The sequence below is a fragment of the Alosa pseudoharengus genome, unplaced genomic scaffold (assembly GCF_046254945.1).
Source record: "Alosa pseudoharengus isolate Yale_2024_CS ecotype anadromous, Long Island Sound unplaced genomic scaffold, YU_APseudo_1.1 YU_APseudo_1.1_scf_19, whole genome shotgun sequence".
NCBI lineage: Eukaryota > Metazoa > Chordata > Actinopteri > Clupeiformes > Clupeidae > Alosa > Alosa pseudoharengus.
This window is the reverse complement of record NW_027468657.1, coordinates 5926384-5944914: the sequence shown is the minus strand read 5'-3', so window position 1 is coordinate 5944914 and position 18531 is coordinate 5926384. Positions and strand designations below refer to the sequence as shown.

At 40.2% G+C, this 18531-nt stretch overlaps 1 protein-coding gene across 1 annotated transcript in view; it reads left to right on the top strand.

The window, feature by feature from the left end:
* The window catches only part of LOC143132186 (uncharacterized), a 78175-nt gene that overhangs the window by 41015 nt on the left and 18629 nt on the right, over positions 1–18531 (top strand). The window contains exons 10-17 of the mRNA XM_076291546.1: positions 1391–1567; positions 2303–2485; positions 3092–3262; positions 13920–14093; positions 15474–15656; positions 15742–15915; positions 17273–17446; positions 17727–17897. Coding sequence (XP_076147661.1) covers positions 1391–1567; positions 2303–2485; positions 3092–3262; positions 13920–14093; positions 15474–15656; positions 15742–15915; positions 17273–17446; positions 17727–17897 — 1407 coding nt within the window. The remainder of the gene's footprint in view (positions 1–1390; positions 1568–2302; positions 2486–3091; positions 3263–13919; positions 14094–15473; positions 15657–15741; positions 15916–17272; positions 17447–17726; positions 17898–18531) is intronic.

Genomic DNA, 18531 nt, shown 5'->3' with positions numbered 1-18531 from the left:
GAGCCGCGGAGTATATGTTTATACTTATATTTACCATTTCTGCTGTAAGTGCATGTTGTGTGTGATGTCTGTATGCTACTGAGACCTTGAATTTCCCCTTGGGGATCAATAAAGTATCTATCTATCTATCTATCTATCCTTAAACTACTGTAATTATATTTTACATTAGTAAAGCGGTCCTCTGATATGCATATTTTCACAGACTTTGACTGCTTCGAAGTGCATGTATAACAAAATAATGATAGATAATAATTGTGATACTGTAATGATAATCATAAGGATATTTTATGTACCCATATAGATAGATTTATGGACCCATCCTTAGACTGGGGGGGGGGGGGGGGTGGTGGTTCATCTTGGTGTGCCCCCTGACCCCAAAGTCTGCCATGTCCTTAGACTCTATATTAGCAAAATTGTCAGGGAATCAAGAGCAGATCCAGTCAAACTCGCAGAGAACAAATTTATTTAACAATAATTCAGACGGCAGGCAAAAACACAGTCCAGGAACAGGCAGAGTTCATAGGCAGACAGGCAGTCAGGTACAGGCAAACAATCCAGACAGGGCAGGCAGAGTACTTGGTCAGAGACAGGCAGAGTTCACAGGCAAACAATCCAAAACAACAGGCAAAGGGCTTGGTCAAAAACAGGCAGGGTCCAGAACTGGAGAAAAGTTAGTCTTTCTACTCACAAAATAAGTCAGGGAACAAACAGCATAAACTGTGACGATCCGACAAACTAAACTAAAAAAAGGCAGGGTTTAAATACCCAAACTGATTGACACAATAAGGGACAAGTGAACAGACAAAATGGAGGGAAAAGAACAAAGACAGGAAGTTGCCCAAATAAGGTTATGGGCGTGGAACTGGGCACATGACAGCACATGGCTTGATCAACAAAACAAAGAACTGTCATCACATTGACAGGTAGGGGGAGACAAAAAATAAAATCCAGGTGAGGATCCTGACAAAAATATGCAAAAAAAATCAATTTTTACATGAAAATCCAGCGGGAGCCTATTTTCCAAACACAGCGTACTGTTCTACCTCTGAAATTTCAGAAATAGAGTTTATCCACCTCTTATGAGAGTTTATCCACCTCTCAAAAGAGTTTATTCACCCTCACCATCACACTGTATTATCCACATTCACAATATGTACACTGTAGGAACCATTTAATACCACTGGTATCGCTATAAACATTGGACAATATCCTCCAACATCATCAAACATGTTCTGCATGCCTTTTTTAAAACTCTGATACCGTATGGCACAGTACAGCTCACAGAATTCATAGTTTACCCACCTCTTATTTTACTACTACATCCCTGATGATGTGATGTGTTCTCTTTACAATACATTTGAGCTCCTCTAACATGCTATTTTCCTTTTAGGCTCAATAATTGTGGTCTAACTGAGCAAAACTGTTCAGTTCTAGCCACGATCCTCAGCTCAGAGTCTTCTAATCTCACCCATCTGGACCTGAGTCACAATAATCTACTAGGAGATCCTGGAGTGAAGCAGCTGTCTGATGGGCTGAAGAGTCCCCACTGTAAACTGGAGATACTGAGGTGAGTGAGAGATAGTGAATGTGCCCTCCCATAATCTGGTCCCTCTTAAGAATCCTACAGGACTAAAGAATGGAATCTTATAACAGAGATGCCTTCAAATCATGTGACCAGAGGTGAACATTCACAGAAAACATGTTTCCTTTGAACTGTTAAATTGGAACCATTTTGTGAAACCCTTCATCAGACTGTTTGCGAGTGTTGACGTTTGCGACAAACTTAAGACAATATAAAACTATTTGCAAAAGTTTGTGAACATTCACCTTTGTTTGTGAATTTCAAAACACCTCAGAACGACAGGATATATCAATATTTGTGAGAGTTTAAGAAGTAATTGGGTCTTCATCTTCATAAGAGTGTTATGACACTGGCATGAACGTGTCATAAACATTATAAACAAGTCATAAACGTTTATAACATAATGCTTCTGTCACTCGCTTCTGTCAAGGGTTAGGGTTATGACAGTGTCATGTCCCTCTTATGTAGTTGCCAGTAATTGTTCTCCTCTGTTGGTGGAGGAAACATGGAATGTAACACAAAAATGACAAGAATGTCTTACTATTTTTGGACTATGTAATGTTATTCATATTCTGAATGATTTTATAATGTTTTTTAATTGTTATTCTTTAGAATTACCAACATTAGATACATTATTCGAAGACGATTGAGTAGTAATTTTCACATGAAATGCTAAAAACAATGACAGACAATATAAATAGACTCTTCTTTTCTCTCTAGACTTTCAGACTGTAGTATAACAGGAGATGGATATGCAGCTCTGGCCTCAGCTCTGAAATCAAATCCCTCACATCTGGTGGAGCTTGACCTAAAAGGAAACAATCCTGGAGAATCTGGAGTGGAGCTGCTCACTGATTTCTATAATTTACTTAATGATTCAAAATTTAAACTTCAGACTCTGAGGTGAGAAATCTTCTGAAAAGATTTGTACTGTAAGTAAGGGGTATAATGCCTTGAGACCCTGGAGTGAAGCTGCTCACTGAATTAATTATCCAGTCTACAAACTAGAGAAACTCAGGTAATAATCGGGCAGCCATGGCCTACTGGTTAGCGCTTCAGACTTGTAACCGGAGGGTTGCCGGTTCGAACCCCGACCAGTAGGCGCGGCTGAAGTGCCCTTGAGCAAGGCACCTAACCCCTCACTGCTCCCCGAGCGCCGCTGTTGTTGCAGACAGCTCACTGCGCCGGGATTAGTGTGTGCTTCACCTCACTGTGTGTTCACTGTGTGCTGAGTGTGTTTCACTAATTCACGGAATTGGATAAATGCAGAGACCAAATTTCCCTCACGGGATCAAAAGAGTATATATACTTATACTTACCCACCTTATCCCATAGACATAGCAGTGAAGCAGTGAAGCAGCTCACTAATTTACTATATGTATGGAGATCTGCATCGTAAACTGAACTGACACTTGAGAAAATTTAACAAACAAAAACCTCACTCACATACTCATGTGAGTGAATGCAAAATATAAAATGGTGATGACCATTTGTCCTCTCTCTTTACAGGTTGTTGAAGAGTAAAGATGCAGAGGAAGTCTTTGCGTATCTGACTTCAGTAGGAATAAACCCCTTACTCCAGACAGAGCTGGATCTGGATGGGAAGAAACAAGGAGGCTCAAGAGTGAAGCAGCTTTCTGCTCTTCTGGAAGATTCACACTGCAGACTGCAGAAACTGACGTGAGTGTCACCATGTTCTCCATTTAACTGCATCCTAATAATGAGGAATACTCTGGGTTTCTCAAGAAGACTCACATTCTATATTTCATGATCTTTGTCTATAATGTTTCCTTGAGATGTTTTCTAATTTGGTTTTATTTCTACATTTTTCCCTAGGTCCTATAATGTTTTGATGTAATATAATAATTGAGTAATGAGTAGCAAATTAACTTCATTATTATTTATGTTTTGCATGATCATTATTGCTCGTTATAACACAAACAGACATTCTATAAATAAGAAGAGGGTGATAAAAGGAAGAAGAAATATAAAAACATGATAATACATTCTACAGTAGCATTGTAGTAGTATAACTGGGTGAACTGACAGCAAAATATACAAAATATGAATTCAGTGTCATCATAGATGATGCCAAGGGGCATACATTACAGTGCCTATTTATGTAGCTGGGCCAAACAGAAGTGTATTCATCATGTGAATTCAACATTTTTATTGTAATTTGTGTTCATGACAGTTACATTAACGGTTTTCAGACATGTCCTCTGCACTATATGCAAATCTTTGTCAAGCGGATGTCGGACCCTTCGGGTGATTCAGACATGATGCTTACATGTGGACATTATGTGTGAACAACACCCAGGCACATGAACAAAATCTCTGCGTGGGGCAAACTAGCCAAGCCACCTAAATAGCAAAGATGTATATAGTAATATGGCTAATGTTATGCTTAGTGTAAGGAGAACAAATCATTGGAGACTCACTATTTCGATTCTACAAAGGCAAAGTAAGTAGAGGCCAGCACAGTTTGACCGTGCTCCAAACTGTAGGCAATGAGTGCAGGGCAGGCTGATAATCAACCTGAACTTGTAAATGATGAGAACAGCCACCGCAACCTCGTTGTCCTTGTTGCCTTTATTTTAATACACAGGATTATATATTATAATTCCTTGTGCCAAAATCCAAGGTAAAAACACATTTAGAAGCCCCTACTCAAATTAACTTAAAAAAAAGCACGCTAACCACAAATCTGCCAACCAATGGTCACAAACACAAGACAAATGGCCCATCCAACAGCAGTATATAGTATGTGGCATGTCATTGGGGTTATCAAGTGGGCACCCTCATTCACCGATTTTTCGTTAAAGTTAGGCCCATGACACCTCATGAAGGCTTAACAGTGAAACCAGCGTCCTGGAGACACTCCCCTCCATGCTGCCACCATATTACCACATTGAAATATCCAATACACAAAATACTCTTAACCAGCCTAGGCATGGTCTAGGTTGGCTAGGTTGGTCCGTCCCGTTGATGCGGACTGAACCATAACCATAAAAACCCTAGCCAACCACCATCAACCTAGGCACAGTCTGTCACAAACACAAAACAAATGAGTCAGTTAGCTTACCTTAGCTTACGCCCCATGTTGCCACCATATTACCACAATAAAATATCCAAATACTCTTATAACCAACCTAGGCATGGTCTAGGTTGGTTAAGTTGGTCCATCCCGTTGATGTGGACTGAACCATAACCCTAAAAACCCTAACCAACCACCATCGACCTAAGCACGGTCCGCCACAAACACAAAACAAATGAGCCAGTTAGCTTACTTTAGCATGCGCCCCAGGAAGGGTAACAACTTCTTACCCAAACCACTCACTTGCTCGTTCTGCTGCTAAGGACATGTTACTAACCACCTGCCTTAGACTTCGTCCACAAATGCCCAATTCAGACAGCAAGCCATTAGCAGATCTGGCCACACACCCTCGTGCGCCAATTTCAATAGGCCTTAATCGTGCACTCCAACCTTGCTTGGCTGCCTCCTCTGCTATTTCAGTGTATTTCGCTCTCTTCAGCTCATTGGCCTCTTCTACTCTGTTTTCCCAAGGAACAGTAAGTTCAATGAAGTAAACTATCTTCTCTGAATCCAACCATAGAAGTAAGTCGGGTCTTAGTTTAGTACTCACTATATGTGGAGGTACCGCCATCTGCTGGCCAAGATCAACCTTCATTTCCCAGCCCGCTCCATTTTCCAACTGGCTGGTTTTATGCCTGGCCTTCGCGGAACAAGGTTTATCCCCCTGACGTACAAAGTTAATTTGCCTAACCCCTTTACTAGCTGCTAATGAATTGACTTCTCAACTTTTATCCTCAGTTCCCGCTGCCACACATTTCAATACCTTGTTGTGACGCCACGTATACCGCCCCTGGGTGAGACTTACCTTGCACCCTGATAGGATATGGTGGAGACTGCCCACACATGAACAAAGTGTGCATTCATCATCCTCACCAAATGACCATTGACTTAAGTTCTTGGGTGATGGAAGCACATCATATGTAGCACCTAACATAAATCTGATCCTACCAGCTTCCATGCCCCATAGATCTTTCCATCTAATCCATCTTTTTTCCACCCCTTCCCAGTTCACACACTGCCCTTGTTTTGCCTGTGACACTGCCTTAGTACATCTTACAGTCTCCTCCTGTCAATGCATTTCATCCACTACCATTTTCCTCTTTTCTCCTGCAGAAGGGTTTACTTTTCTTTGCGAATAAATATTCCCCCAGCCCTTCGCCAAGCCTTGGGAATACTCTGCTTTTTCCAAACTGTTTTCATTAATTGTTTTAATCTTAAAACATCTGGTGCACTCTTATACAACCGTTAGGGCACTCTATTAGGTCCCGGGGCTGAAGAGGCCCTTGCACGTTTTATTACCGTATTTTCCGGACTACTTAACTTTTCATAGTTTGGCTGGTCCTGCGACTTATAGTCAGGTGCGACTTATATACTGTATGAAAAAATATATAATTGAACATGTTTTTAACTCATTCAGTGCCAAAAACGTAATATTAAGTTTTTCCTTCCCATGCGTTGAGTGCCAAAAACGTAATATTAATTTTTTTAGCTTTTTTTTTTAATTACGAAACTAGACACTCTAATACACCTTATATGTGATTTTGGGAACTCTGTGATGAATAGAAATGAAATATATGACGATCGTGAAACTCATGAAAACGCACAATCTGGACATTTTATCTGGACATTTTATCATAACTCGGTTGCCGCTTTGGGTCGAATCAGTGACGCATGCACGTCAGGTCAAAACCAGGCCATTTTCATGGGTCTATCACGAGGTGGCAGTCTCGCCAGGTCTCACTGATCACTTCCCAGAATGTTTACACGAGTAAGTAACAGGCAACATATTTCATATTTCATAATACTTCATATTTCATGAAAGAGGTTATATCTCCATTTCTAGAAAAAAACAGCGATTTTGATGAAAACTAGCCACTGTTTAGCTTGGGATTTCTCAGGAACAGAGGCGTGTAGAAATACACGGTTTGCACCCACTGAGAGCTTAAAGTCTCACCTTTTAATCGAGCTATTGTACGTGTTCATAGCTATAACACAGAATATGCTGTGGCTGTACAAAAAGCACTCTAGGACAAAGCTCCCGAAAACAGCTTGGCATTCAATGAGTTAAATGTTCATTTATATTAACTGACATGAACCCTACATGAAACTTTACTGTCTACAGCCGCGAGAGAGCGCTCTCAAATGCACAAGTCCTGTGCACTTTCAGTCAGAGATTAGTGCTTGCACGATGCCTGAAACACATGCATACGTGCATACCTAAATCCTCAGATTCGGACAAATAAAAGCCATTATAATTTTCTTTCAATTTAATTCATAAAAGAGCTCTTCTTAATATTTTATATTGTTGGTTGGTTTAATATTGTTGCCAATGAAAAGTCATTGTCCTACACCATGAGTCACAGGTTGCTCTCAAGCTACCAGTCGCATGCCGCCCCCTTCTGAGCTAGAGGCTGAAGCATTAACCTACATTTTTAACACAATTGTTGCTGCCAGGCATCAGCCTACGGATTTTATAAAAAAAGTAAATCATGCATAATTTTAAAAATAACTAAATTTAGGCTATCTTAGACCTCTTTGGCTATACGGAATAAGGTTTCCCTTGCAGCAGGTTTGCCTTATCTCGCAATAAGAGGATGGAAATCCCGACACTCTTTCATACATGAAACTTAATAGTGAACCTCACAGATTTCAGTGGTCTTCAGTCCCGATATTTAGCAATATAATCAAACAAGCTAAACGTAAATGAAATCTCAAATTGAACATCTTCTGCTTTTGATAGCCTACCGGTATACCGCTCCAAACGAAAAGTAGGCATATGTCTCACAATAAAACACAAGAAATAAAGGCCTATAGCAGACTCGAATACAAGCCATGGCCCAAATAAAGGTGCTGTGCTTTGCGCAACCTAAATAAAAGATCCTAGCCATAATTTGAGGATTTATGATAGTCTGTCTCCTAAACATTCCTCACCTGTTATCTAGACATGCATGAAAACATTTGAAAACAAAACTCACTGCCATGTAATATTTGATCTCTGTTTTGCTACTAATTATCTTTCACATAATGAATACGCACAGAAAGTGAAAGTAGCCCTACTACGCACTCCGTGTCTGTAGCTGTCTGTTCACGCCCGCAATTGATTATAACGTTCCTCAAATGGAGAACACATCCATGTTCTCCCGCGTTATAGGCTGTCATGTTTCTGTGTTTGCAAAATTCCTGACGGTTCCTGATCGCTAAACGTTTGTTTTCCTTTCCTGTCGATAGCAGTTGATGTAGAAGCACCTAGGCTATAATTTGACTTAAGCGGTGACAAATCCTGCTGAGAGAGAGAGAGAGAGAGAGAGAGAGAGAGAGAGAGAGCGCGCAACAAGAGAGAGGCACCCCCAAAGTGGTCCTGTGCACGCGCACTGCATCTTTTTCTCTTGTGGGCATTTAATCTGGTGCCAGCTTGTGACTCCACATCACCCAAAATGCTTGATTGCATTGTATTCTCCACATTTTAGATTCATTTTGGTGTACCACATGGCATTTTCTTTCAGTGAATCTTTTGCTTTGCAATTACCTTCCTGCCCTCCTCCTGGCTGCCTTCACTCCTTAGTCTTCATTAACATTAATCTTTTTGGCCTCAATAATCCAGTTACATAGTCTTTTTTCCTGTTCATGACGCATTTTTTGACTGATGCCACTTATACTCAGGAGCGACATAGTCCGGAAAATACGGTACTTCTTGCACCTCTTTCCACCTTGGTGGACTATCATCGCACTGGCTACTTAATTCACCAATAGGTGGGATATCAGCGGGAAGTACCATCTCTCTGAACCTCTCCCTACCTTTGTGCACTCTTTCTAAATACTCCTCAAGCTTTTATGCTTATGATTTCCTTATAACTTTCTTGTACCAAATAGGAAATGCAAACAATGACATGACCAGCCCTGGAATTCTCTCTCTTTCTCTCGTGCGCGCTCTAAGTAGCCTACAGGTTCCAAATTATGTTTTATGGTAAGGTAACGTTCAAGTTAGATTTGCTGCATGAAGGAGAGTGAGAGGACACCTGTGTCCTGCTCGTATGTTTGATAAATAGAGACAACTGGTGTGAGACTGCAGCTTTATTCACGGTACCGGGAGACTGTTACCCACAGCAAATGTCAAGTAACAATCCCACACATGTCTGGGTGAAGCCAGCTCTTATACCCTTAACACACACACACATGGAAAATCACAAGAAACTTCCCCCCAACAATGATCCATCCATCCAGCTGGTACAGGGGATATCTTAACATTCCTAAGTTAAAGGATGTTACCAGATTTCACTACATATGTTGTACTAAACATTTTATGCAATGAGAAACATATAAAAATGATCGCACAGCTCCATCTCATATCAAGGTTTTAATGCACGATCGGAATATGAACTATAAATAGATTCTGCATTATTTGCTTGTTTTTTTTAACTGTTACAGATAACTTTAGGCTACAGTTTGAACAGTTGAACTGTTACAGTTTAAACGGTTACAATCAATGTTGTTGAAGTAGTAAGTAGAAAAAGAGGCCTACAGTTCTTTTATATAAATAGGATCGCTATGACTGTGATGTAGAGGGCAAGGAAATAATAGCAGTCTCTCATGGATCAGGTCAAAATTGCTTATGATTTGTTGGCCATAATGTTAATGAAAAATATATTACTACTAGTTAAATATTCAAATATTTAGTGTTAACCTTACTCAGCACTCAAACCTGTCAAACTTCTTTCAAAGTCCTTCATCACATGAATTAAGATTAAAATAATTACATTTCTGAGCACCACAAAGTCAGACCTCAGCACCTTTTTTAATGTAAGCCCCCCACCACATCTCTCCCCCATTTGCTTCCTGTCTATCTGTTCGCTATCCTATTGTAATAAAGGCAAAAAGCTCCAATATGTATCTATGTATGTATGTATCTTAAATATAAAACACACCCCTCTTTCTGACCTCTACAGGCTTAATAACAGCAGTATAACAAAAGAAGGCTGTGCTGCTCTGACTTCAGCTCTCAGATCATTTTCTATGAAACGGAGATGTTCAGAATGTCTAGCTCTTTTCGTATGTTCTTGAATGCGGGTAGACTACCGTTATTCAATAAAGACAAGGTAAAACCGTTTTTGATTCTCTGTCACATTTAAATATAAAACACACCCCTCTTCCTGACCTCTACAGGCTTAATAACAGCAGTATAACAAAAGAAGACTTTGCTGCTCTGACTTCAGCTCTCTCTTTGGGTTTCTCAATTAGACTCACATTCTTTATTTTATGATCTTTGTCTAAAATCTTTCCAGGAGATGTTTTCTAATTTGGTTTTATTTTTACATTTTTCCCTAGGTCCTGTAATGTTTTGATGTAATATAGTAATTGAGTAATGAGTAGCAACTTTACTTTATTATTATTTCTGTTTTGCATGATCATTATTGATCATATATACACAAACAGACGTGCTATAAATAAGAAGAGGGTGATAAAATGAAGAAGAAATATAAGAACATGATAATACATTCTACAGTAGCATTGTAGTAGTGTGACTGGGTGAACTGACAGCAAAATATACAAAATATGAATTCAGTGTCATCCTAGATCAGTGGTTTTCAAAGTGGGGGCCGGGGCCCCCTGGGGGGCCGCGAGGGGGTGCCAGGGGGGCCTCAGCAAGTTGGAAGGAAAAATAAAAGCAACAAATAAACATATTTAAAAATGTTTAAATATACCTATTACAATCAGGGTTGTTATACAATGCCATTATAATAATGTGACGCATATCTGAACATTATATTTCCCATGATAATGACTGGGAATAATAGTAGAGTGATAGCTCTCATATAGCAGAAAGCCCCAAATACAATTTTTACACACTGTATGCTCCATCGCGAAGTGCTTGTGGCTAAAATAATTATTAGGATTAGCTTAATGTATTTTTACATTTGCCGTAGAATTGTCAATGGGTTTAATAACACATCAAGGGGGTCCTTGGCCAGAACCTAGTGGTATTTGGGGGGCCTTGTCGTGGAAAAGTTTGGGAACCCTTGTCCTAGATGATGCCAAGGGGCATACATTACAATGCTTATTTATGTAGCTGGGCCAAACAGAAGTGGGGTGTTCATCATGTGAATTCAACATTTGTATTGTAATTTGTGTTCCTGACAGTTACATTAACTGTTTTCAGACATGTCCTCTGGACTATATGTGAATCTTTATCAAGCGGATGTCAGACCCTTCAGGGTGATTCAGACATGACGCTTAAATGTGGACATTATGTGTGAACGACACCCACGCACATGAACAAAATCTCCACGTGGGGCGAACTAGCCATACCATCTAGCCGAGTGGCGTTTTAAATAGCAAAGATGCATATAATATAGCCAATGAGTGCAGGGCAGGCTGATAACCAACCTGAAGTTGTAAATGACGAACAACCACTGCCACTTGTCTTTGTTGCCTTTATGATTTCCTTATAACTTTCTTATACCAAATAGGAAATGCAAACAATTACAAGACCAGCCCTGGAATTCTCTCTCTCTCGTGCGCACTCTAAGTAGCCTATAGGTTCAAGGTAACATTCAAGTTAGATTTGCTGCATGAAGGAGAATGAGAGGACACCCGTGTCCTGCTCGTATGTTTGATAAATAAGTATAAGTATATATACTCTTTTGATCCCGTGATGGAAATTTGGTCTCTGCATTTATCCCAATCCGTGAATTAGTGAAACAGACACAGCACACACACAGTGAGGTGAAGCACACACTAATCCCGGCGCAGTGAGCTGCCTGCATCAACAGCGGCGCTCGGGGAGCAGTGAGGGGTTAGGTGCCTTGCTCAAGGGCACTTCAGCCGTGCCTTCTGGTTGGGGTTCGAACTGGCAACCCTCCAGTTACAGGTCCGAAGTGCTAACCAGTAGGCCACAGCTGCCCCCCGAACTTCTAACCAGTAGGCCACAGCTCCATCTCTTATCAAGGTTTTAATGCATGATCAGAATATGAGCTATAAATAGATTCTGCGTTATTTGCCTGTTTTTTAATTATTTATTTATTTATTTATTTATTTTAAATAAATGTTGTGAGAGATCCGGGGCTATAGCCCAAATGTCAATAACGACCCCACTGAGTGAATCCTACTTGCATGTTCATCCCTTCGTTCAGATCTGAGCTCATTTGCATAATGTCTGTCTAAAAAATACTTGGAGGTGACTAGTATAACAACCGCAGAAGTTTGGTGTTCCAAATGTTGGGATATGTTGTTCAGATATATGGCCCAAAGTCTTGATATGAGCAGAACTTGCAGACTTACACTTATGTCTGAAAGCAGTTATTAAACCCTAGCTTCAACTCATTGCTGAGGGTGTGCTAAAATACCATGCATTAAAGAATAAGAACACAATTCATAGTATCATTACACTCAATACATTTAAAGCAAACACTCAGCAAGGGAATGACAGCTACAGCGCCCGCAGCATTCGTGTCCAAGTGTCCACGGGGACCTGGGTTCGAGTCCTCGGGAAAGCCACCTTGCCTCGCTGTGAAACAGTACAGCCTTTTGGTCAGCTCCATTCTCCTCTCAAAGTGCGGAGAATAGACACGCTTTTAAGGGCCGGGTCTTGATGAAATTCACCACTCTCACAACCTCGTTCAAAAGCTCATTCCGGTCGGGACTAACTAAGCTGCCTTGATACGAGCGCTTCCCTATGAATAACACAGTGCATCCATTGCGCATCGGGTGCTACCTGGGCCTATGCTACAGATAAAAAAATAAATAAAAAAAACTCCTGTTTTTCACGTCAGTTCGTGCCCCACCTGGCATGTCTCCGCGACCCACAGTTTGAGAAACGCTGTTTTACCCTCTCTGTCTCCACTCTCAAATATTTTGTTAATGCGGAGAAAATAAGTTTTTAATGTGCAGTGCAAATGCGGAAGTTAAGTTATCAACGTGGGATAGAGAAAACGTTTCAAAAGGCATATGACTTTTCGCGTACCCCCTGAAATCAGTCCACGTACCCCTGGGGGTACGCGTACCCCAGTTTGACAACCGTGGCTCTAGGCCAATGCATAAATATGCCTGAAGGCTGTTTGGGTCTTGGGCTGACGGTAGCTTACCGTCCGAGCAAAACAAAAATAGAACCGTTTCAACTAGGCATACTTGGAATAATATGAGCATCGAAATAGACAGAGGCAGCTCGCTCAAAGGCTGATGCTTATATGTTTTGTAAGTCAAAACGTGTAGACTATATAGAGTCTTAGGACACAAGATGGAATACAAACGTTACAAATGTTTCCCATTACCAATGTCTCGGAGACAGCTAGGTAGGCTACAGGTACTTTCATGTTTTGGAGTTAACGCACCACGCGAACACATCTTCACAACCTTAAGCCGCAGATGCTGACGTGCCATCGTCTTATCATTGCCAACACAGGATCATTGGCAACAACTGACTCAGCTAAAGCTTGACCAAGGGGATAATTCATGTGTCAAAGTTTGATGCCAAAGGTTCTAACCATTCCTCCACATTTGACGAGTTTGGAGTGACACACTAACGAGAAAGGCACTACATACACTTGATCATCATCGAACTTTCTCACCCAATAAAAGCTTAGGCTACTATATATTGCTACTGTATGACCGCCAATGCAATCACTTTAGACCAACCTTATTAGTGTAGGCTAGGTGTTGATTGACCACTGTCCACTGTCCACTCCTCACTCACCAGGTGCTTATGTGGAAACTGTGTTCTTTTGCATTCCCACATAGAGAGAAAATGTATGCTGCCGGGAAATACAACCAGTGCTGACACTTTATACAATTCCATACAGATGTGCAAATACATCTGTACTTACCAATGTTTCAGTATGGCCTATCTTAATGTAGTGGGAGTCCGATTAAAAATGAACAGCAACCACGCATCTCATGCATTTCTTTCAGTAATGAAAAGTTTGCACACCGCTTGCACAGCTTGAAAGAGCACACCTCGGAACTTCGCGAACACTGCTGGAATTTGCTTGCCGTAGGGGGTGGGAGGGCAGGTGTGTGCAAAGGAGGACATAGAATGAGAGTGGGAGGGGGGGCAGTGAGATACAATTTCTGGCAAACATTTCTAAAAGAGAAATTTCTATGAAACGGAGATGTTCAGAATGTCCAGCTCTTTTCGTATGTTCTTGAATGCGGGTAGACTACCGTTATTCAATAAAGACAAGGTAAAACCGTTTTTGATTCTCTGTCACATTTAAATATAAAACACACCCCTCTTTCTGACCTCTACAGGCTTAATAACAGCAGTATAACAAAAGAAGACTTTGCTGCTCTGACTTCAGCTCTCAGATTAAACCCCTCACACCTGATAGAGCTGAATCTGAGTGGGAATAAAATAGGACATTCAGGAGCGAAGCACATCTCTGACCTACTGAAGAATCAACACAATAAACTACAGAGACTTATGTATGTAATATACTCTGTAGAAAATGTCTTTAATGGAACATTGCACTGTATGAGGATGAATGAATGATATATGATCATATAGTTTAGGGCTGGGACAACGCGTCAACGTAATCGATGACGTCGACGCAAAATATGAGCGTCGATTCGTCAAGCATAACGTGTGCTGCTAAATATTTTTAATTTTACACCTTCAGTGTTTTCCATACATTGACTAATAATCAAAACCGGCCACCACACATTGATGTTCTATGTTGTAGGCCTACTATTTAAATTAAAGATAAGATAAAATAATTTCATTGAGCTGCACATTACTCACACAATCTTTCCTCGCCCCGCCCGCTCTCTCTCGTAATGAGCCCGCTGCTCCTCCTCTGCATGTGCATTTAACAAAATATTCACGATTGTTGAAGGATTGTTGTTGCCACATAGAAGCACTGCATAGAACACAGTGGGCTAAATTGCTATTAAATCTGCTTAGCATCGTGACCATGCTGCGCAAATTTGTTGAAAACCGCTGCATTAAAGTTAAAGTAAACTCTGCTAAGGTCTTATCACAACATAGTAGGCTACATTGAGGAGACTAAACGAAGTTAAGTTACAGTATGCAATCAAGCAGTAGCCCTATCTCAAAGCTAACGTTAGAATACTGTTTGGATGTCAAGTTTAGCATGCTTACTTGCAGCTGCTTGTATTACTCATGCAGGGCTCATTTTATTGACTCTGTTTGCAAAATCCCGATGGAAATGGAAAAGTGTTTTCCAAGACTCAAAAGTCCTAGGGAGAAGTACTAACTGTTATTTGAACTAACTACGTTATGAATTGCATTCAAACATCAGCAGCCTTTTAACTGTGTTAATGTTAATTGCAAGGATTCCCACACAAACGTCTTAAAATGACAGGCACTCAATTAGACATACACTAGCCTACTGAACTTTATTGAATGCTACCTCTGACTAAGAATGCATTACTTTGCACTTGTAGTTACTTGCACTTCATCTTTTATTTTGGAATCTTAAGAGCAATAAACATATATTTCAATGTTAAACATTTCATGTTTTTTCATTCAGATATGTAAATAAACATGTATAAGTTGCTATTACTGAATTAATGGGGAGATAATTGATAATCGAATCGAATCGAAATCGAATCGGACTGAAAAAATGAATCGTTAGATTAATCGATGCATCGAAAAAATAATCGCTAGATTAATCGTTTAAAAAATAATCGTTTATCCCAGCCCTAATATAGATGTTTGATGAAGTTCCTTCATTATAATAATATTTTTTATTATTTTATCATCTTAAATGAACAAATGTTTGATATTTGCCATTTACCATTTATTAAACTATTTTTCTGCTCTCTTCTTCACAAACCATCTAGACTTTCAGACTGTAGTATAACAGGAGATGGATATGCAGCTCTGGCCTCAGCTCTGAAATCAAAGAACTCACAGCTGACAGAGCTGGATCTGAGAGGGAATGACCCTGGAGAATCTGGAGTGAAGCTGCTCACTGATTTATATAATTTACTGGAGGGTCCAAATCCTAAACTGAAGACTCTGAGGTCAATACTTTCCCTCCTACAGTATTCATGTAAACATGTCTGTAAACTGTAAAATGGTTACTAATATTTTTCTCTCTCTTTACAGGTTGTTGAAGAGTGATGCTGCAGAGAAAGTCTTTGCTCATCTGACTGAAGTTCTTGGTAAAAACCCCTTACTTCAAACAGAGCTGGATCTGAGTGGAAAAATACAAGGAGACTCAGGAGTGAATCAGTTCTCTGCTCTACTGGAGGATTCACACTGCAAACTGCAGAAACTTATGTTAGTGTCTGAATGTATCTGTCAGATTAAAATTCATCTAATTTACCACAAAAGAAAAAAACATGTTAATGCCATTATTTTTAACAGTAACTAAGATTTATCTCGTAAGCTACCTCAGAAAATGTTATCTTTGGCCTGCTACTTTTAAGGCCTCTTGTGCACCGCTATCCTATTTAAGATCTGCAGTATCTCTGCTGTTTTTAGACATCTGCTAGGCCTCTAACATCATTTCCATCTATGGTAAAAGACTGGGGATGCTGTGTCATCAGTCACTTGGTAGAGTTCAGAATATATGAGTTACCACTGATTGCACTTTGATTGTGTACTGACTTATTGTGAGGTAGATTTCCTTGCCACTATTACTGGTACTACAGAGCACTGTGTGCAGCAATGGTGATGCTTGTTTACAGAGGAACTCAGTAGTTTATATTATGGCAGATTTTGACCCACTTGTGGTCAAGTCCGTGATTTTCCTTCAGCATTCTTGCATTTGTGTTTGCTCTCATGCTGAACTTAGTTAGGGTGTTTACGTACGTACTAATTTGCCTTGTGTATATATTGGAAGTCACTTAGGATAAATGCATACATGTAATCATAATGTAAATGGTACGACTTAATGGAAGTTGGGAAATTGGGAAATTGCAACAAGACTGTGGTAACTATAATCCCCCGGTCATAATAGCCTTCACCTTATGCTGAAGGCCTCAGGGTCTGGTGTACAGGACAATGATGCAGTCGAGTATCAGAGCAGTTCAGTAGTTCATCCCATAAAACAGATCAGAATGTGTTGGTGGGGGGGTATTATTTTCCATAGCAGCACTAGCATGCCAGCTCTCTTGTTCCTCTACATTGCTTGATCAAACATCTGCCTTCAGATATTGTCTAAGGTCCCACAACAATAATTCCAGCTTTGCAGTGGCTGGTGCACAGCTCTGAAAATCAAGCAATTCCAGCATCTCATACTCCAGTAGGCATCCAGGGTAATCCACACGACAAGAAACAAAGGACATTTATATCTGTTTTTCAATTTAGCAGATGTTTTTATCCAAATGACTTCCAGAATACAAACCAAGCATGTAGCCATTAGGGAGCTCTCTGTTGCCTAAGTGCCACCTCTACGTTTCATACTAGGACAGATACAAATGCAAGAAGTCAATAGTCCCAAATCATAAACTTTCAACAACAACCATTACAGAAACCGTACCAGTCATTGAGTGAGGGAAACCTACAACTGCTACAAAGCTACAGCATGGAAAGACAACTCTTAGAAAAAAAGATGTGTCATAGTATGCTAATGCTTTGATGAAGCTATCCCTATAATTCAACCCCATTAATGATCTCTCGTATCTCTCTACAGGTTTAATGATGGCAAATTAACGACAAAAGGCTGTGCTGCTCTGACTTCAGCTCTCAGATCAAACCCCTCACACCTGATAGAGCTGAATTGGAGTGGGAATAAACTAGGAGACTCAGGAGCAAAGAATATCTCTGATCTACTAAGGGAACAACACTGTAAACTGCAGATTCTTAGGTCAAGTTCTGAACTTATTTGTTTGATTTTTACTGATCTCTCCTATTTATAAACAAGCCAAAACCAAAGCCAAAATGAGGGTACACACCCATACAGCTGTAGAGCATTATGAATGCCAGTCAGAATTCTATTGATATTAATTTGGCACAGTGATACATACATTTTCTGATAAAATATTATGAGAAATTTGAATAGCAGTATTGTAAAAAGTTATTTACCTTGGATATATTATTGATGAGATTTTTGCAATTTAGTAATAGTTCTGTCTGTCTGTCTGTAGACTTAATAACAGCAGTGTAACAGAAGAAGGCTGTGCTACTCTTGCTTCAGCTCTGACATCAAACCCCTCACACCTGATAGAGCTGAACCTGAGTAGGAATAAAGTAGGAGACTCTGGAGCGAAGGAGATCTCTTCTTTTCTACTGAAAAACTGTAAATTACAGAGACTGCTGTAAGTAAAAGATTGTATATAGATGTGGTGCTATATTAACTATATTAACGATATAATTAATGTAACAACAACACAATGCATTTGTATAGCACTTTTAAAGGCACCCAAAGTGCTTTTATAGTGAAGGGAGAACCTCACTAACCACCACCACCAATGTGTAACACCCACCCAGAGCGCTCATCACACACCAGCTTGAGATGGAGAGGGAGGGAATGAATGAATTACACTGGGGGATGATTAGGGGGCCAGAATGAATGAGCCAGCTTAGAGTTGCCGGAACACCAAAGAGCCCCCTATTATTTGCGAAAAGTGTGGGATATTTTATGACCACTGTGATTTAGGATCTTGGTTTAACATCTCATCTGAAGGAGTGCATATTGTCCCTGTCACTGTAATTGGGCATTGGTTTTATTGGTATACAATTTGGTCTTTTTGCCTTTATTTAGAGAGGACAGTGAGGGTTTACAAAAAAGCGAGTGGGAGAGAGAGATGGGGTGGGATCGGGAAGTAACCAAAGGTCAGACTCGAACCTGGGTCCCTTTGGGCACTTGGACCCAAACATGGTGTGGATGCTGTGACCAATTGTGCCCCTGGGTTTTGGTATTGAGATAGGGAAAAGTGTGACCTACGAGCT